Source organism: Toxotes jaculatrix, chromosome 5 (genome assembly GCF_017976425.1).
Source record: "Toxotes jaculatrix isolate fToxJac2 chromosome 5, fToxJac2.pri, whole genome shotgun sequence".
Lineage (NCBI taxonomy): Eukaryota > Metazoa > Chordata > Actinopteri > Toxotidae > Toxotes > Toxotes jaculatrix.
The window spans coordinates 6,777,483-6,798,712 of record NC_054398.1 but is presented as its reverse complement, the minus strand read 5'-3'; the positions used below and the strand labels follow the sequence as shown (position 1 = coordinate 6,798,712).

Genomic DNA, 21,230 nt, shown 5'->3' with positions numbered 1-21,230 from the left:
TTTCATTTGGAGGGAAAATTACTTATTAAAGGCAGGGAGAATTGGAGAAGATGAGCCCCGCTCGTGCCAGATCAGCAGCAGTCAGTCACAGTGGAGGTGATAAACTGTGTGACCGTTACCTCTGTGTGTGCTGGATGACCTGGCCCCACCTTCACAGTATACGTCTGTGACAACAAGTCATATTGTCTGTTAACATTACAGGTCTCAGTAAACGATCTCTCTCCGGCAGTTTCCCTTTCCTCTCATTTTCTTTTCTTTTTTTTTTTTGTCCCTGAGACTGTGTCGCGGAAGGTTAAGCAGAGTTATTTTAGCTCTCACACTGAGACCCTGACACTTCTCCATGGGTGAGAGGTCTCAGTTTGTTTTAAGCCCAACCTTCTTTCTAAATAAAGGCTGCACTTGTTCCTCATTTAAAGGATAAATCTGGTATTTTATGTATACTACTGAGGCCACATTTTCCCATCTTTTTGGGTCTAAATGATTAATAGGGACAGATTTTTTGGGAATTAATCCAAAATTGCGTGAGAACTCTGTAACCGGCAACTGTGAAGTGGCTGCATTGTAATTGAAAGGTGCCTTTCTCCTCATTAAAGTAAGTCCACCGAAAGTGCTTGTTTTTGCCACCGACAGGCTTAGTTTGTTATTTTAAGTGTCTGACAGCATTATGGATAGGAGTTCTACAGAAATAGATGTGTGTCTAACAGTCAAGTCTCGCTCAAGAAGTCCTGGTTATGAAATCTTGCAGGAAGTGAGTTGGTGCAGGAAAAGTGTAAGTGTGACTAGGAGAGAGTCACCTGGGGAAGAGTAGAGTAACGTTACAGGCTTGAGGCACAGAAATTGGAGCTTACTGTTATCTAAATGGCTGAAAAAAACTTTTATTTCAAAAACAAACAATGGTTCGTGTCTGTGTATCTGCAAACTGTGGCACCAAAATGATGCACCACACTTTAGGGCACAGGGACATGCCAAAGTTGTGCCTAGTTATGCTACAAAGGAATGAAAACACACTTCTCCATACAATGCACCTTACAGACGTTCTGCAGGCAGAGTGAAGGTTATGTTATTCGCTAAAGTTATTTTGCTGACCTGGCATCGGTACCCACGACAGCATGGCATGATAACGGCAGAAACACTCACTATGGCAGTAGGATGAGCAAACTATCAATTGATTCATGACGGATCTGATTCTGTTCAGTAGCTGACATTCATAGTTAAGGGATAAACTATCAACAAGCTTGCTCCTACATTAAGAGATATCAGAGAGAAACTTGCTGGTAGTTATTACTGATACTGTTTTAGCACTATTACTGATAAGATTTGGTGTGACTTATCCTTTTGTATATATCACAAAACTTGCCCCCCTACGCAAATAATTTGGGCACTGAAAAGGACAACAACAACAGAAACTGGTAGAGGTGAAACATAAACTCTGGTCTCTGTAGTGATCCCTTCCATAAGGCTGTCAGACACTTATAATAACAATCTGAGTCTCAGTGGCAAAAACAACCACTTTTAGTGGACATACTTTGAAGCAGACCAAACATCCCTGAGGGTTACAGAGCAGCCGTTTCACAGTTGCGGTTTGTAGCGTTCTCGCTCAATATTGGACCGATTTCAAACATTTTTATCACTTAATGATTTAGACCCAGAAAGATGGGAAAACAGAGCCCAGGTTTAAAAATGCCAGAATTATCCTTTAATTGCTCCAATAATAAATTACATTAAAAATTTAATATGATCATTTACCATGAATGCAACATGGTTCATTTATTCTGAAAGGATGCCACGCTATAAATACCTTCTATTCATCTTCCTATTACTATAAAATGATTTCTTCATCCATGTATGGCTTCTCATTGACACGTACCATCTACTTGTATAGTGCCAGACCTCATATGCATTATTTCCTTTTTTTTCTTTTTTAAAACACTGACACAACCTTGATGTTAGACGACTGTGGCTTGATGCTCTTGAGCATGAAAAGGCTTCAGAGCTCTCGTTATTCAACACAGACAAGAGGAATCAGTGATACGTAAACACTCTCCATTTGCAAGAGACACACATATATGCTGACACAGAAACTGTAACTAAGAGTGAATTAGAGTACACTGAATTCTGAAGTCCTTTGTTTTGTTTCAATTTAAATTCCGAATATTGTGTTCCTCTCTTTCCCTCTCCTGTCGTCACCTCTCCTCTGTCTCCAAGGATACCTCCTGGCATTGAGTTTTGAAAGGCCTTTGTGCCCAGATGAGGAGCTAGGTTGATTACAGGGGTTGGATATAGGCAGAGGTGTGAGCTGAAGCCCCAGTCAATCGGGGCACTTGGCTCATTGTAGCAGAAGTAGAGGAAAAAGGTAGCTGAGCTGGGGAGGCTTTATCGCAGCCTTAAACATGGACAAGAATAGGAAGAATAAAAAAAGGGAAGTGGTGAAAAGGGGCCGAGTCATGCATATGGAAGTGTCTCCGTTGCCTTCCACTGCCATCGCCTCATTTCACATTCACTCGGCATTCATCTCCTCCTGTGCCATTCAAGTAGTCCTCCCTTTGCTGGGGAGGTGAATTCAAAGGGGCTCTGCCTGCCTGCCATTTTCTTAAGATCCCAGTGAAACTGCTCTGCGGTAGCTCCAAGGTGAATGGTACCCAGCACCTCCCAAACACTCCTGTGGCTCAGCCTTTATCAGCAGGCTCCGTTCCACCCTGCAGAACCCTGGTCCTGCTCTGACACAGTTCAGACAGTCCCCAGGAGGGAGAGCTTTCCCTCCCTTAAACTCTCCCTCGGACACAGCGAGGGGGGTATAATCTGATCACTGCGAAACTTGCTGATGTGCTTTACAGTGCTGCACCAGCAAAATGAGTTTGATTGGTCAGATCAGTCTGGAATAGCTGGAAACCCAGCGACCGGAGGGTGGGGCAGATGGATCAAAGTATCTGAGCAGTCAATCTTGAGAGCCTAATAATGGCGAGGAGAATGGAAAGATGGCAGTGCCACTAACCATTAGAACTCAAAGGGTTCATGAAAAACAGTATATGCTACTGGAAATGGCACTGCGTTTCAGCAAAGTCTCTCAGAACAATATCTTTTCATTGTTTTTAAGACACAAAGATAGACTTCACAGAGAAACAACTTAATTGTACGCTCATTTTATTATGTTACACCGACAGCCTGTATGAAGAAAAGCCTTTCAGTCTTCTTTGCAATTTTCATAAATATTTTTATAGAACCTTAAGGTGTGATAACAACAGAAGGATGTTTTTCTCCCTCATTTTCCCAAAAGAATTTCACGTTTTCCTCTATTCCTCTCAAAGCTTATACCTTGAGGCATCAGCTTCTCTTAGAGACGCCGACTGAGAGGAGATGATGTTAATCCACCGGTCCTGTGCACATCTGCTGCATCTAACTTCAAAAACTCAAATAAATGTATACCAATGAAATTAAGCCATGGGAGCAGGCTGTCAAGAAGGAGGCACAGCTGCCAAGTGTGTTTCAAGCTCTCGCCACAGCTGAGAGACACGAGAAGACCAACTGGGAATGGGTGAGAGTTTTCTGCTGAAGAGCATTTTTTATTTTTTTTTTGCAAAGTGAAACGACAACTTTATTCCATCAAAGGTAAAACAGCTGAACCAAAAACTCTTCATACCCCGGAATTATTAGATTTAGGTTTTCTGACACATTTTTTTCCCACGGTTTTGATCCCAACTGAAATATCTCAGCAACTACTGGATGAACTGCCCTGAAATTTTACACAGATCTCAATGATGCCAAGAGGATGAAGTTTTTTTGTTATCTGGAGCCATCATCAGGTTGACGTTTAAAATTGCTGAAAACTTTGGCTTAAAGCCAAACATCAGCACAAGTAATAGCATGTCCATCAGCCTCAGCTGTACTTGTGTTATTGAACACATGTTGGCACAATAACATATTTCACTTAGGTCAGAAATGTAGTCAACATCGTACCTGCTAAACATGTCAGGACTGTCATTCTGAGCATATGAGGATCCAGACATAACTAAAAACACAGCTGTGCCTTTTGAATGTTAAAATGCTTACCCTTCTTAGAATTTTTCCATATATAATCATAGCCTGGGTAATAAATCCTTACTGTACGAGCACAGCAGGAATGAACATTTCTATTGTCTCTATTTTCCATAACATGCACACAATGAGGTGCCACAGCTATAGACGAAAATACATTATACAATTTTTCAAGTGCAAACAAAACGGTGTCTCCCAAATTGTTGCACATGTACATTAATGCGTAGGCTAAAGCTAGGTCACAACTAAATCTAAGTTAGGGGTGTGTTGGTACATGCATTTGTTACAAATAGTTTGGAACAGGATGTTTGGCTCAGTATGTAATTTCTTTCGATTTGGCACACCCCATGCCCCAAATAATTACAGTCACATTCGTCTAATGTAGTCTGATATGATCCCAATAAGATGTACTCTACAGGCTGGAATAACGCGTACCCTGCACCCTAAACTTTACATTAATGGAGATTTTAAATGACAATTAACTCTCTGCATAGCTCTGCATGTAATCCATGTTTGAGCAACCAGGCCCAAATCTTCAAATGGAAGTGTGTAAGCCTTGGTGGTCTAATTTGTACTTATAAAGCCAGTGCTAGAGATTTTAAAACCCTTATTATTACTCGTTGGCAGCGTGAACATCTCATAAATGGTAAATTATTAAAAAACCGTTACTGTGCTCTTCAGGAAACACAACTGCTCTCAGAATATTGGATTGTGTTATGTGTGGATTTCTTTTTCTGTCTCTTATCCCAGAGTCAGTGATCTCAAATGTTCCTCATTACATCAAAAGAAAAGAGGCCCTTGGAATGTCAAAGAAGCTATAAATAGATGGTCTTTGGGGTGGGAGAGAGATTGAACGAAAGATGGAAGGTGAAAAAGAGTGAGGGAGTTAAAAGTATAGAGAAGATAGAAAATGATAGAAAAGATCTTTCATTCAGCTGGCCGTCTGGAAAGATAAAAAATAATCCTGCTTCTGAAAGGCGCTGAAAGAGTCACAAAGGCTCTCCCTGGTGTATCATGGTACAAAATAGCCCCCCTCCTCTCCAAAGGTATAATTCAATCTCCTTTTGTCTGGCACTAAAGGTACTGTTTGGAGGGCTGGTGGAATACTGGGCTCATCTGTCTGTTACTGTCTCCACCACTTATAATGTTTCATATTCGTCCTTACAGGAGGCGTGTTTAAGGCTGCGATTTATATGCCTCTAAGAAGTACTGCTGTGTGCAATTACTGTAGAAGTACTTCATATTTCTCTTTAAAGGGGCAGTGTGTAAGTATTTTAGCATAAAACGTTCAAAAATCAACTAAGATTATCCACAGAATGTGAAGAAACAATGGTTTTGATGTTATGTTTCTGCTGTTTTTGTGTTGCAGAGATCTCTACTGAAGTTAGCATGCTAACCAGCGAGCCCAGTCTGTCTTGTAATACGATTTTGTACTTGAAGAGTTGGTAGTGAGTCACTGTAGCATCCAGACTGCCCTCAGTCCAACATGAGAGGATGAAGAAGTTGGCTATAAACCTGGGTTGCAGTCTTCCTCTCTCTGCGACGTTCCTTCACTCTTTCCACAAGCTCAGCTATTGATGCTCTACCTGCTCTCCCTCGCATTCTTCAGCCTCTCCTAGCTCATCCTCCCACTCCTGGTATCACTACATCTTCCCTGTCTCTCTGACTGGGCAAGACCGAGTGTGAAATTGTGGTTGTCAGTACAACAATAACCAAAGAAAACAACTTACAGGTTACATAATCAGATTGCAAGGTAAACCTGTGTGGGAAACATTATTCCCCAATCAATGCAGGTTTGACAACATGTCACCAACTGCGCCGTGAAGAGGTTAGATTTATTCAAACTAACATTGGCTCAGTGTGAGGGTGAGTGTTAAAACTTGGTTGTGATTGGCCAGTGAGTCCAGTACCAGGACACACATGCGGCGTACTCTCATGCACAGCCCGAATGACAGGTACACAGAAAGGGTCGGTAAAAACTTTATGGATTTTTTGTTGGTTCACCGGGATTTGTCCAAATGTACCCTATGCCCAGTCCAACTATGGCACGAGGGAAGGGGAGGGGCAAAGAGGTGGTTCTGTGACATCAAGTGAAATTATATATCAGCTTAACATGTTGTGCAGTGTCATCATTTACAACATAATGACAATAATCTGCTGTGTTACAGTGAACATTATATGGCCGTCAAAATGTGATGCTTTTCAAATTAAAGGACTGAATGTAAAATCATTAAGTTTAAACCTCCTTAAATTCTGATTCTTTCTTTACTGTACTTTACTCTTCAGCCTGCTAGTGTTGCAAAGCTGCTCTCATTTACAAAAGCTGGAGCTCTACAGAGCGCACATTTCATACATGCGAGCAGGAAATTCACTAACCTCTGATAATAATGAGCCTTTTATCTCTTTTCTCTCATATTAGGAAAGAGAATTCTACAAAACAGTCCCTCCAAATTAAACAACAAATTAAGTTTGTCTGGTTAAGGCTTGGTTTGGTTTGGTTTAGTCACAAAAACAACTTGGGTTTGGTTTCGAATGAGGCTGGACCATGTATGGTCAATGAGTGAAACTGAGGATGTCGTTGAAAACTCTTGATGGACTGCTGTAAGCAACTGCTTTCAATAGAAAGTAGCTAAAGCTGATCAAAAAGTCACTAAACGTCGCTAGACGAAGTGATATGCTAAAGGCATATTTACGATGGCATTACGTTGTATTTACATTCAACCTAGTGTTTCAGTTCTTTATCTATGTGCTTTTTTCCAACGCTCTGTGCTCAAATATACAGTAAGTTTAATGTTTAAATGCAATTTAATGTAAGTTTTGATGCAGCTGAATTCCCAATGAAGCTGTTCCCATTTACATGTTCACTGGCAGCAGATCTTATCACTTGTCACCGCTTAACATTAGCTCCGTGAGTAACTTGACGGCAGGCCAAAATAAAAATGCTCTGTTCTCAGGTTTGTGTGCTCTCTTCAAGAGGAGCCTGTACTCAGCCAGAGATCCTTTTGTGAGGAAATAAACTGGTCTCTGTAACACAACTGTTCATCCATGAGTGATTTTGTAGGTCCAACAACTCCAACAAGCAGGTCAGTCTTCTGTTGTAAAACAAGCCAGCTGATTGCTTCAAATCAGTTTCAAGAGCCTCATTCTTCAATGTAAACTTTCATTCATATCAAATCAACAATTTAAGTTTAGGAACTTCATTGTTTTGAACCAGGTCCTTTGGTATTTGGATTAAGTAGCTTATGAAAAATAACTTTTCAGATTTGGTTGTCTGGAGCTGTTACTTTAATGTGCCAGATACACTGGCACATTGCATTCCCTCTGCTGCTTTGTAATTATTTTTTTTACTGTGTTCTGGAACAAAAAATTACTTCAATATGATTTAACTTCAGTTTTTTCAGGTTGAGTGTGCACTTGGAAGATGTGTCATTTAAGTAAATATAAGTATGAGATTGGCCTTGCAATGACCAGTATTAAAGAATTTGGATTGGGATTTGGGACGTTCCAAATTTATACACTAATATATATCACAATTGTTTGGTCTACAGTGTGTAAAAGGCTACTCTCCACTGTCAAAACAAATCTCTCTATGCAGAATGTTGTAGTATACTGGACTATGAAAGGTTGGTCATTTTTAAGAAAGATTAAAACAAAAACTTTGCATGCAACTTACTTGAACGTGACTTTCAGCTGACCTAGGGATGAGTAAATAATAAATGTTTTCATTTTTAGATGGTCTATCATTCTCAGCAATGACTCCGTGTCTTTTTACTGTATTTACTTTTGTACCTCCCTCAGGATAAATTCAAATGATCTAGTGACCCATTTCAGTCCATTTCCCGTCCTTTGTGGTCAATGTCAGCCATTTTAGCAGATAATACTGGGGGATGTTTCTGTTTCCAGTCTCTACATCTGAAAGTGGAGCTGCCCTGGTACAAAGGCAGAGTGCATTAGGGGTTGTGCCATGTGCCTCAGCGGGCGGTGGACAGGCTGAATTAGCAGCGGTAATGCCTGAGGCTGAGCAACAGGGCACTCACTGTTTAATCAGGTTATCTGGGAGTAGGGGCACAGCAGTATGTCTGCTGGGGTTTTAAGGGGGTTTCTCAAAGGACAGCAGGATAGTGACACAACCCCTCAGAGTCGAATGATCCTGACCTGAAGGAAGGTTTTTAAAACAGGAAAAAAATGTTTAAAACTTTTAGGAAAATCTCTTTGAACTGCACGGCAAACAGAGCTTCAAAGGAAGTTTCTTGTCATTCATTTCATTTGAGGTTTGAGGTTTCGAAAAAGAATAAACTAAGCAGCTGTCTGAGAAACCATGTGATAGATGTAGAAGTACATACTGTTTTCTGTGTCTGTGACATGGGAAGAGAGTATTGGAAAGGTAGTTAAGTCAACAATTATGCATGTGAAATGACAAATTATAGACCACAGGCTTTATCAGTAAAGTGCAATGGCTTGTGACATTGTGGCAATAAAGTATTGTGGTTATATGTCTTAAAGGTAACAGCTATTATGGAGGCTGGAGGATATTTTTGCTCAGGTAGTAGGTGGTGGTGGTGGTGTTGATGGTGTGTGTACGTGTGTGTAAGTGTGTGTGTGTCCTTTATCTCTTGCCCACATACAGGGACTAAGTGCACATCAGGCCTGTTTTCCTGTGTGCAGGGCAGCGTATCCTGCTCTCCAAAGCCCAGGAAATTACAGTCCAGCCAAGCAGAAAACAGGAGTGGGATTTGGACAACAGGCTTCACCTGTCTCAGGCCCCGGGCTCATAAAGTTACACCTACTGTAAATGACAAAAGCATTAGATTGCCATATGAAACAATAGTGTCTGTCTGTTGAGGTGTGTAGGATGTATATGTGAACATTATAGTGCAGCACATGCAATACATACCCTTTATTTCTATGAATAAAACTCTTTACTTTTTTCTTTTTTTTTTATTCTTTTTATTAAAACCTACTCTTCTACTATCTCATCTTGATCTCCCTCACTTCCTTATGGTTCTCTGTTCTTCCTTCTCTGGTTCTCTTAATGCAGTCTTTTCTCTTTCTTATAGTGGCACACTGCCATCCAATTTATTTATTACATGTGGCAGTTTTGTTAGGAAACAGAAAATCTGTGTTAATTTAGTTAGTATGGCCCACGCTACTAGCAGTAATTTTGGACGCCAAGCCCTTCAGAGACGTTACAAAACACTACACAGAAGGATAACGGGTGAACTCAGATATACACGTTCTCTATATTGTGGTTACAGAAAATTGTTTCTGATTGGCTGTCAGGTTATGTATCCGTTTGAACCTCAAATATGCATCATATAAAATAAGTCTTAAATAAGTTCACGTTTCCATTGAAGTTTATTTTTCTCTTCACACGTGTTCACGCTTTCTCGCCGATCCATTCACATGCTGCCTCCCTCTTGCTCTCTCCCTCTTAATCTCTTTATCTCTCTCTTTTTATAGTTAGGTAGTTTACTACATAAATGTTAATGTTGTTTATGAACCAATCAACAATCGACAAAATCCTCCTTCTTCACAGAGACGACGACAGATAATGCTCACTGCTCCGGACACAGGTTTAGCCTGATATGGAAGACGGTTCGCTTCCACTTGGGCTTGACTGTAAGGTTAAGCACTGTGGGCTATAAAATACATACAAAAGGGCATGAGTATTTACAAAGATGAGCAAGAATATCCAGGGACATATACCTAGAGATAGGTAGTAATGAGTACAGAGATACACATTCAAATGTTGGTGTACACACAAACATACACACCCAAACAAATAAACACAGTGCAGTATGTAACCACTAGAAGGGTCAAATGTTTGGGCTTTCACCCAGTCACAGTTCTTCCACCTCAGCAACATGACAGATTAATCAGAAATCCGCTCTCTCTGACACCGCATCAGAAGAAAAAACAGCCACAGCGGAGCAGGTATAAGCCAAAAGGACAGATAGAAAGGCAGAGCAGCGACTGTAAAATTTGATTAAACAACAAAACCGTGTAGGCATCCATGAGATCTGTGCCTTGTGCTGCAAGGTATAAGGATCAAATACTGCAAACTCACTAAATTAGCAAATAGTGAGAATTATGTGTTTGGCATGTCTGCAAAAATGAAAAGCCTAAAGCAATTTAATGCTTACACTGTTAGGAATTTTAATACAGTATAGGAGAGAACCTGCCCTGGATTGCTTTAACTAGCATCTTTGTACTATATGTGCACTGCGTGTAAAAAGGGGATTAGTACATAGTATATGTTATTTTTAGAGGACGTGTAAACAGAAGTTCCAGGGAATTTAGGGGCTGAGGAGAAGACCAGTGTCAAGATATCCTTTATTGCCCTTCCAATATATAACCTCATGTGTAGTAGCATGTTAGTGGTGAAGCAGTCATTTCCAATGCACATGAATGACTGATGGTTTTCTGCATGATGTGAAGGGGTCACATCACACAGACATGCATACCACAGGCTGCATACAGAGGAATTCACTGTTTGGTGTTGGACTGCTAAAGATCATCTTTTAAAGTGTAAATGTAATTTCAATGATAAAATTCTTGAATTGAAAATTTGCTTAACATTAATGAAAAACAAAATAAATTTAACTTTGAATATACATTAAACTCCGCAATTAAAATAAATTCACATTCATTAGTCTGGAGATGGGGAGACACGACTGCTGAGCCTGAAGCTGCATCTGCTGGGCCTGGTACCAGGCAGGGGTAGGGACAACTGATTTAGTATGAGTATTTACTATATTGCTAAAAGTTTGCCTACATTGATTAAATGTTGGCTGAAAGAGAAATGAAAAGTAAACAATTTTCTGTGAAGATATTAAGTAACTGATGTTAGAGGAGCAAAAGTATTTCTCTATGGACTAATACAGAGGTTCTGTGGATGTTTACTTTCTGCCAAAGACAAGAAAAGAAAATGAATCCATTTGGTCAAATATTATTCATGAAATTATTATTTGTGTATTTTTGAACAGAATCTTGTATATATGTCCAGAGATGACTACATCATTCAAAATGCTGCGGCATGACCGGCAGCCAGCAGCTGTCACTATGACCAAGTATTTCTATTGGTGTACTTATTATCTGTTTACACCATTTCCCTGCTGAATTACAGAGTCAGTTTTGCCGGTCCCACCCGGTGTGCAAGCTCAAACCGGCCTGACTTTATGTAAACTGGCTGAACCGACATTTATCATTATGACAGGTTGAGGGAAATTAAAAAGTAGCCTAAAACAGCAACATATGCTGATGGCGTTGCGGTGCTAAATCCATCTCGTCTTGTATTAGTAGTAACCAATATGACAACGCGATTAACATAAGATTTTGTTGGTTTATTAACGGACTAACGGCGCCACTGATGTCTGATGAGTTGTGAGCAATTTACTGCCAATCTGGGGCTGGAAACACAAAGGTCAAATCAAATTTCAGGACAGGGAAGGGGGACAGGTAGGTCTGTTTACTAGAAGGTTCATGTGTGTCTTGGCGTAACGATGAGCAGAGACATGGCGGACTTAGTCTCAAAGAAAATAAAAACTGCACCAATGTGGCAACATTTCAGACGTGAAGCCTACGAAGAAGTGAGCTGAAAAACAAGGCAACATGTAAAAACTGCAGGAAAAAAAATCAAGGCAAAAGGTGGTGATTGATGTAATTTTCACACCAGTTTGAACATTACTTAACCATTCATTCTAATAAAGTGAAACTGGCCTCCAATATCAGTAAAATCCTTATAACCTAAAGTTGCTTTCAACAAAATAAAAACTACAAAAATAATAAATAAATAAAACTGATGTCGGTATAAAAAGAGCCAGAAGCCATAGTCAGAGTAATTTCCATAGGAGAGATCTGTCAGAGGATGCCAGAGTTTGATGTCTACTCTGTCAAAAATAGGTAAATGTAGGTAAAAAATGTTTTGCTGTATTTATACATTTTGACAACCTAACAAAACTGTTTTGAAGGGGCCGCTTTGCACACTTTTTGAAAGCCGAGATATTTCAAAATCTAAATTTCAAAACAGCTGTCAATTCAAAGCTTGGCCTTTCTAGAGCTGAGATAGGTCCAGATGTGTTTTTAGTAAGCCCTCCCTTTGTCACTGTGTACTGTGGCTTGACAGACAGAATATAGGGAGCAGAATATGGTGCCTTTTAGATCTGCTGTCAAAGGACATCACAAGGGAGGATACCACTTTCTGCAAGGCACAGGCTGAGGCGCACAGCCCAAAGAAACCTCACCACAAACACCTATCCGAAGTTTAGTCTTTCATTTTCAGCCTCTCAAAGAAATTTAAAGGTCTGTCTTGTTTTCTTATTTCAAACTAAAGCACAACATCACAGTTAGTCATCCTGATGAATTAGTCCAAGACCACAGACTCACTGAAGGTTGAAGTATGACTGATTTGTCAGACAGACAAGAGCTTTCTGTACGTGGAAATCACAAAGAAACACAAAAAAAAACCTTAACCTGAAAATAATGCCCACTGCACTGTTTGTAGCTGTATGCTTTTTGTCCACCTTCAAATTTCACCATCTCCAAGGTAGGCACGTACAAAGGACTCACCACACTTATTGTTGCGATGACCTGCATTACTGAGGGTCATCTCTGTACCTGTGTAAACAAGGCTGTTATTTATCGCTTCACCCTCCATCCTTCCTCTGTTCTAAGCCAATTAGAGTTCTTCCCTGCCACTCTCGACCCGACCCAAGCTTGTCATAACTGCAGCTATAAGCCTGGCGCCCCTCTCCCTTCCTCTCCATTTTCCATCTCATTAACATTCATTTTCACCCTAATTGAGCTTAATAAGAAAATAATGTTTGACATTAAATCCTTGTGAACATGTGGCCCAGCTGATCACTGTGTCTGTTTGTTCTTCCACAGCAAATGTTTATTTTGTCAGGGGTATGTTTGTTTGCTTGCCGTGCTTGGTTCTGTGGTTGCTGTAATAGCCTACTTAGAATTCCCAGTTTCCATCTGTCTTGGGTTGACCCCTTGCCGTTGTTACGCTGAAGTTAGCCCGCACTTTCCTTAAATGTCTTTCCTAAGTTCTGTTTAGTTTGTGCTTTTCCATTGCCACAGTGTCTGCGTCCATATATTTCAAGCTGAGCCTCCAAAACTCCGACCACTGCATTTAGATACCAAGCCAGTCAACTTTATCGATTTAATTTCTTCAAAGCCGGTACTGATATTATTTTTGATATACTATGACCTTGTGGGGGGAGGGTGGAGCATTTCTCTGCCAATAGCAATCAATCATCATCATACCATAAAATAGGTAGGAGAAGGGAAGAAGGGAGTGGAGGGAAGTGGAAAGGCCGTTCGATACAACCTCTGTTGTATGTACAACAGAACACTGATGTGTTGGTGTGACGAAGACAGTTAAGGAATACACACCTCAAACATAGAGGTAGGTAGGCAAGGCATGGAGTCTTAAGCACAGGACGACCAGAGGGTCTGTATTTACCAGCAGCCGACCACAAAGGCATGAGATTGACATATAACCCTGAGGAGCCAGACTAAAGATGTAATCTATATCCAAAGCATCATCCACGGTGTGTCCTAAACAAGTGCCACCAGAGGGAACAGGATAGTGTTCTGTCATGTCTCTTGATGGATACTGAACTTGACATTTACTAATATTAGTCTTCAAATATTACCTCAAAAAACATTGCGGACTGGAGATTTATCTTACATGTTTGTGTCTCAGAGTGAGAAGTCAGTGAAATTGTTAAAAAATGTGCCTGAAATCGACACTGCACACATACATTTCTGTAGATCAGTGACGTACAATAGAAAAATAGCAGATTTTTTGACCACTTGGGAGTAGCAAAAAACAAAAAACTGTAAACACAGTTGTCTGTATTGTGTCATAAAGTTGTTATGCCGGACTTGTTTAGCAAACAGTTATATACATCCAGCAGACAGAGCAACACTGTCATTCATACTCCTGCTGACATGATAAATGTAAGTTCTGAATTAATTCTCCTTTTAACTCCGTATTTGGCCTCTACCAACTACTGAGGAAAATACCTGGCTCCTTACCTGCTAAATACTCCACTATTTTGGCTAACTCTTTGGTATCTAACTCTGCCTGTTTACCATTTGGTGCTGGGCAGGTATCATAGAGTGGATTTATAGAGCTTCCTCGATGAAAACAGCAGCATGCTGCGGCTGACAGCCAGGCTAATGAGAATGATGAAAATAAACCAAAAGATCAGTCCTGAGCTGGAAAACCAAACCAGTGATTTATAAAATGCTAAAAGGCTTCACAGATCTGAGAGGCAGCAGAGTCTGATAAAAAAAAAAAAAATACACATATATATGAGTTCATTATTATGAGTGACCCCTTTTACATGCAAGTAGTCATGTGAAGTAATGTTAATATAAAAATATTGATTAACAGCTTCAATAGATACATTTAACATGTTAAAAAAAAAAGCTCTGTCATGTAATAGTGAAAGAACCTGAGCTCTCTGTTTCACTTTGCCTATAAAATGGCTTTAGACTAATGATGATTTTAATCTACCTCTGAATATTTTATGTTTCCTCCCCACACAAGCCATTAGCTACAGTGGGAAAAGAGACACCCTTAATGAATGTGACTGGGACAGCCTGCCAGGACCACTGGGCACTATAAAAGCGATATCGTCTTCATTCTGCACACTGTGCTGGACCATTGATAAAAAGGTGAATTTGCATTGGCGACCCATGTTTTGAGTCAAGACTGGGCCACAACCTTACAATCTCCTTATGATAAGAGGAGATACTGTGCAGGCCTGTTTGGGAAACGGATAAGGAAGAGGGAAAGGAAAGTACTGCGAGAACTTGAAGCCACTGTGTGCATGTGTGTGTGCAAGCGTACATGCACGTTGTACAGTTTGTGCACAGACATAGCAGCTTGCCTTCAGGGATTACTACTATCAGGTTAAAAATAATGATGATCATTAGTGATGGCCCAGACACGATGAATGGCATAATTGATGTTAAAAGCTAATTCTCTCAAGGCCATTGTAACAATGGCATATTAGACTGGTTTCGTTTTTTTTTTTTTTTTCCACTACGATGGAATTATTTAGCCATTGACTGAAGCCTTCAATTAATTCTCAGAGCTTTTATTATCAGACTATGAAGGCAAAATCACTCAGAGAGGGTTTTTGGAAAGCAGTCTTGCTCCAATTTCGATTCTGGGGTTGGCAGTCAGATACATAATCAAGTCAAATGCATTTGGTGCGGTTAAAGCTGAAATCCATAGCATATTTTAAGGCAACTTAATGTTATTTCAAGTCATTTGTGTAGTGCAGTGTGGTTAGATACTGAGACAAGTTGAATTTACTGAGTCTCGTAGCTCTGACTTGTAGCTGTGTCTGCCTCTCTTTCTGAGTCTGCCACACGACAAATGACATGTTCTCTGTTGCGCTGTCACATGTTGAAATCAACAGCAAAATGCAAGTACAGGAGAGCCATTTTTTAAATAGCTAATTAAATAAATAGCAGACTCCAACATTGTGCTCCATGTAGAAGGAAAAAGAGAGAATTGTCTATCTGAGACAACAAAGGAGCCAAACGGGAGAGAGACAAATCAGTCACAGATGAGGGTGAATGTGGGTTCAGAAGCCTCAGCACTGCAGAAACAACTAAGTGAAGGAAGATAAGGGATTAAAAGTTGTATCAGTTATTTTTGGACAGGTAATGTACTCGGTAATAATAAAATCTGCAGCTAGGCTGTTCTAATAAATCACCCTTATCTTGCAATAGACTTGCAAGCTGTGTGTGTATAGAAATTGTGTTTGGATAATATTGTCTGGTAATGTAATGTGTCTGGTATCATGATAAGTCAGCGACAATCTAAAATCTTATAATAATATTAAATACTAAAAAAACAAAAACAAAACAAACAAACAAACAAAAAAAAAAACCCCTGATACTAGTACCTCTACATTTCTGTCTGTCTGCAGGTTTTTTTTATTATTATTATTTTTAAATTTGAAGCTTCAAATATCTATTTTTGTCATTCCTCTTCGTCTTCTCTCTCCTTGTCGCCGAACTTCATTCAGCTCAGTCATTGTGTCAATAAATATCTCTGCGCTGAGCTAAATTTTTCCATTCTGAACACAGTGAAATCTTTATGGGGAAGGTCCCCAAATCCTCATTCTCTTCTCCTCTCTTGTCTTCACTGTCCTCTTTTCCCCATTCTCTCTTCTTCTCTAGAGTTCTATGTACCAACTTCTCTTATAACCACCAAGGACCCAAAAACTTTATTTCACTGAGCTGTCACAACACTTTGAGGAAATAAGCACAAACTATTAGATAAGTGCAGATGCCTTGGAAGTGTGTGTGCTTCTGTAGCTATCTGTGTGTGTGTGTCTCTGTAATCTTTGTTTTGTAAATTATAGTAGCAATGCTGACAGAGTGGAAAAAGTATCTGCCTAAAGTCTCAAATTAATACAGTGCAAGTACTTGAAAGAGGCACACAATTTACAGCTTAGTTGAAATAAATGAATTCAGAAAGCTCTCTCTTAGGAATATAAAGAAGGTTATTTCCTTCTGTGCATTCCTCTCGAACCTCCAACCAACAAGATACCGGGTGGTCCATAACAATCTCAGTGTTGACAAAGACATTTTAGATTAACAGCCCCACGTTCTTCCAAGCCCAAGGGACATGCTAAACAAATCAATGTCTTTGTCTTTTCTAGATCCCTACAGGCGCATGTGGGACTTTTTTGTTTGTGCTTTTGAAGAAGCTAGAAAAAACATGACACCACTCTTTAAATTTCTCTGACTACAGCCCCCATGGTTGCTAAACCATGACTGCATGATGGCTATTGGGTGGTCACCCTTCTCATTGACTACACTGACTTCAGTAACCGGGTTTTGGTTTAATGAAAGTTCATGTTTTGCTCATACTCTTCAATCACACCTGGCTTACTGAACTATTGCAAAGGCTGATGTAGCCTGTAAACATGTTGCTCCTTTTATATTTGCTTTCCAATGCCTTTGTAAAAACCTGATCTTCACAGTGCTATGGGCACAGTGTGGTTTCAACAATGGGCATGACGGTATGAAACAGTGCTATTACGAGATCTTCTGAAATACTGTATATTCATAGCGCAGGGCTGCAGCTGATGCCTTGTTATATTTGTTTTTCTAGCAGACCTTTGTTTCTGTTAACCAATTATTCATGGGATACAGGGATGTTCAGTTACTGGGTGTCACAGGTGCTTGTGAACAACATGAATCAGACAGCAACCACTGAAAGCTAATGCTCTGGTTACACCAGGCATGTAATAGTCAGCACAGATACCAGAGCAGTGAGAGACAAAAGAAATTTGGTGAATACGTGTTTGTGTGTTTGCTTCTCTCAGCGTCCCTTTCTGTTCCTCTCCTGCCTGCTCTCCTCTCACATCTGTTGGTATTTATAGAGTGAATTATTTCTGAGTTTTACAAAAAGCTAGTTAGCTTATCAACAGCTTGCACCCAGCTGAACACCCTCGCTCACGTCTGGTTTCGGAAAAAACAGGATAAGATCAAGTGACTGACTTAAAAAGTAGATTTTCTCTGCCCCTCTCTTCCTTTCTGTTCTACGGGGAAATGCTTCCATCAGGCAGACAACCCCGAGGGCACCAAACCCAGCAGGCACCTCAAACAGGCTCTAATGTTCTTTTATCATAGAGGAAACCACCAACTTCTGATAGCATCAACTCAGCCTTGACAAAATACTAAGTCCATCCTTTCCCAAATAACACTGCCAGTACGTACAGTCGGCCTGCAAAATCAAAGTGCTCTTTCACAAACCAAGCTCTAACTGTTGTTTTTTCATTTGCCAGTATACTGAACATATGCTGAAACTATAAGAGACAGATGAAAGTAAATTTAGTTTGAACTGCAGATTCTCAAGAATAACTTGACTTGAGTTGAAAAGGTAATAGTCTGTGAACAAAATGGGAATTACATGAACACCAGCGCTGACAAGGAAAACAATAAATGTGTCAAATAATCAGAGAAAGAGAGAGGTGCCCAGGTGGACAGAGAGGAGAGAACAGAACACAGACAGAAACACAATAACCGTCAGATCTAACAAAGGCCCGCGCACACACACACACACGCACCCACCCACCCACACACACACACACACACACACACACACACACACACACACACACACACACACACACACACACACACACACACACACACACACACACACACACACACACACACACACACACCTCGTAGGAGTCAATGGCCTCCCGGTCCAGTGAGCGGCTGACTGACACCTCTCCTGTGTCGATGTCAATGATGAAGAGACCTTTGGGATCCTGGTCAGCACCGGGGCCTGTCAGTCGGAAGATGTGGTTCCCTGACTCTGTTGAAATCACCTGCAGACAAACAGACACACACACACACACACACACACACACACAGACACACACATGTATCAACAACTAGAACAACTGTAAGCTTTTCCCATTTCACTCTGAGTCAGTGTAACGCCATTCTAACAGTCAGCCTATTTCTATTTTCTTCCTTTCATTTGAAGCACAGTGCACTGGAAACATTTTTTATTACAATTTGTTGATATACCATCGAGCAAAAGGAGCTCTATGCATCTTGAACGGTGATGCAAATTCCTGATAGCTAACAATTAAAAATTTATATCAGACAAGACTTTGATTTGATTTCATCAGTTGGCAAATTCAACTCTTGTAAAATCTGAAAGTTAGCATCATCTCCCTGAGCACTGGAGGCCTGCTGTGACCACTCGCTAATGCATGGCAGGACTACTTTTAGATAAGGAAAGTGGAACAGTTAAATAAATATGAAATTCCTTTCCTCAATAATTAAGTGTGAATGCTATGTAGATTATGTTTTTTTTTTTCCCCACTGGGCCGTGTGAGGAAGATTTAGAGCCAGTCACTCTGAAATGGTCTCAGACAGTTAGTATTATTATTTATCTATTTTGTACTGTTTTAGAATCTATAGTGTTTTCAGAATTTATAGCCTATTGTGTGTATTGTTTGGCATTCAGTGTGGACAGCAAAGGAAGAATTTCACTGTACTGGGAAACATGCTTCCTTACTGTGCACATGACAATAAACACTTTGATTTTGAAACAGTTGGGATGTTCTTGATGAGACCTGCCAAGTTAGTTGGCTAACAATGCTGTTCTTTCTGACAAGAATGATCCAACCCAGGGACTTTTTTGATACTCACATGAGACTGCCGTAGCCAGCAGCATCCACAGGTGCACCAGCAACAGGAACGGGCAGGTTAAAAAAAAGAAGAAACACACAGAAAAGAAAGCATGTTAGATTTACACAGCACAGCAAAAACAGCAGCGTGAGCCAAAGGCCGTGTAGATGTTTGCAGATCTTGAGTTCAGGGCAGGTGTTTCAGATAGAGAAAAATAATAAAAGTGTAAAGCAAAATTGTCAAAACTTGTGTAGAAAAACTTTACGGAATTTTGTATTTCATAACACAATACACATGTTCAGATAATTCACAACATGTTGACTAATCCAAAGAAACACTGCAAAGATATACTGCAATGTGATATTCAAAGGAATAGTTTGCTTTGGAAATGTGCTTATCTGCTTCCTTACTGAGAGCTAGATGAAAAGACTGATGCCACTTTCACATTGGCACAATAACTGTGTAGCTGGAACCAGTTAGCTTAGCTTAGCATAAAGACTGGAAATGGGGGGGAAAGAACTAGCCTGGAGCTGAGCTGTTGAAAGATAACAAAAGCTGCCTACTAGCACCTCTTAAACCGACAAACTGACACATCATGTTTTGTTGTTTACCATGTGCAAACACTAAGATATAAAAAATAAATAAAAAAATAAATATAAAAATTTGCAGTTTTAAGGGGAGTTATGTGCTGGACCACCTCTGGACGGAGCCAAACTAGCTGTTTAACCCTCTTTCCACTTGTTATGCTAAGCTAAGATTTATAGAGTTATATTAGTCTTCTCATCTAACTCTTGGCAAAAAAGCGAATTGGCTCATTTCCAAAATGTCGAACTTTTCCTTTAAGACTGGATCCAAAATTGCAGGTTTGTCATTTGGATTATCGCTGATGTCTAAAAGTGTTTCGAAAATGACGATTTGCCCTCAAGCGTCACCCACAGTGCAGTCAGTGGGTTAAAGTGCTGACTTTCAACTTTAAAAGGGTGAAGTGTTCCTGCACTGTTCATCATCTGGATGTGAACTCTCTTAAATGAAAGCTGAAAGTCAGCACTTTAACCTCCTAATCATGTTTTCACTTCACATCCCATGTGCTGGAGTGCAGGGTCGACGCCACAGCACTGAGTCTGAATACTTTCAACTGCCAGTGTATACTGCGCCCACATAAACACAACACTGTTGTCACTACTTTAGACTCCCTTCGAGCCTTCTATTACTGCGTGTCAAGGATCTAAATGCCCCCCCCCCACGCGCCTCACGATCAGAGGGGTGCGATGAGGTCACCTTTAATGAGAGCGCTCTTCAATGGGACAGCAGCTAAATGAAGGCCTTTCTACTCCCCACTTGAAAGAGCATGGGAGATGAGACTGCAGCGTTACAAGTCTATGCCAGACGAAGCTCAAGCCCTTCTAGCCTCTCAAAGCTCTTTGCCATTTATCTTGATGTCCCACTTCATCTTTTCCCTCTAGTCCCCCCTCGCTCTCGGGCTCCTTCCTCTTTTGCTTGATGCTCTCTCTAATATGTCCATCCCTGCTCTTCTGCTAAGCGTCCACAACTCATTCTTCATTCATCATTTTTCACTTCTCTGTACTGTGTATTTCCTCGCACTTACGCCCTCTGCTCGTTTTTGTTTGTCATAGCGTGACAAGAGCGAGAAATGTCAAAAGTGTGAGAAAAACGCAGCATGAGGCAGTTTAATCAAGGAGAATACCCACATACTGAAAATGCCTCCTACCCTCTGCCCTCCCCTGCACTTGCCTTCTCTCCTCTTTTCCTTTTTTCACTTTTCAATCTCATCTCCATCTTTCTCACCCTTGTTCTTTTCTTTGGAATCTCAGGGATTTTTGTTATAACAGCAGTTCTACCAAGGCTACTTTCTCTTATTGTGTGTTCTGTTAGAAACCCCTAAACATAAGTCTATCATAGTGTATTTTCCTTATTTTTATAAACTTTTGAAGACTGAAACAAAACCCAGCTGTGGACACACACAAACAGAACAAGTTTATTAT

General features: G+C 40.3%; 1 protein-coding gene across 2 annotated transcripts in view; it reads right to left on the bottom strand.

The window, feature by feature from the left end:
• The window catches only part of cdh13 (cadherin 13, H-cadherin (heart)), a 305,886-nt gene that overhangs the window by 150,752 nt on the left and 133,904 nt on the right, over window positions 1-21,230 (bottom strand). For both annotated transcript variants that reach the window (XM_041038356.1, XM_041038357.1), the window contains exons 5-6: window positions 19,249-19,254; window positions 18,264-18,413 (exon numbers count right to left, since the gene is read on the bottom strand). In XM_041038356.1, coding sequence (XP_040894290.1) covers window positions 18,264-18,413; window positions 19,249-19,254 — 156 coding nt within the window. The remainder of the gene's footprint in view (window positions 1-18,263; window positions 18,414-19,248; window positions 19,255-21,230) is intronic.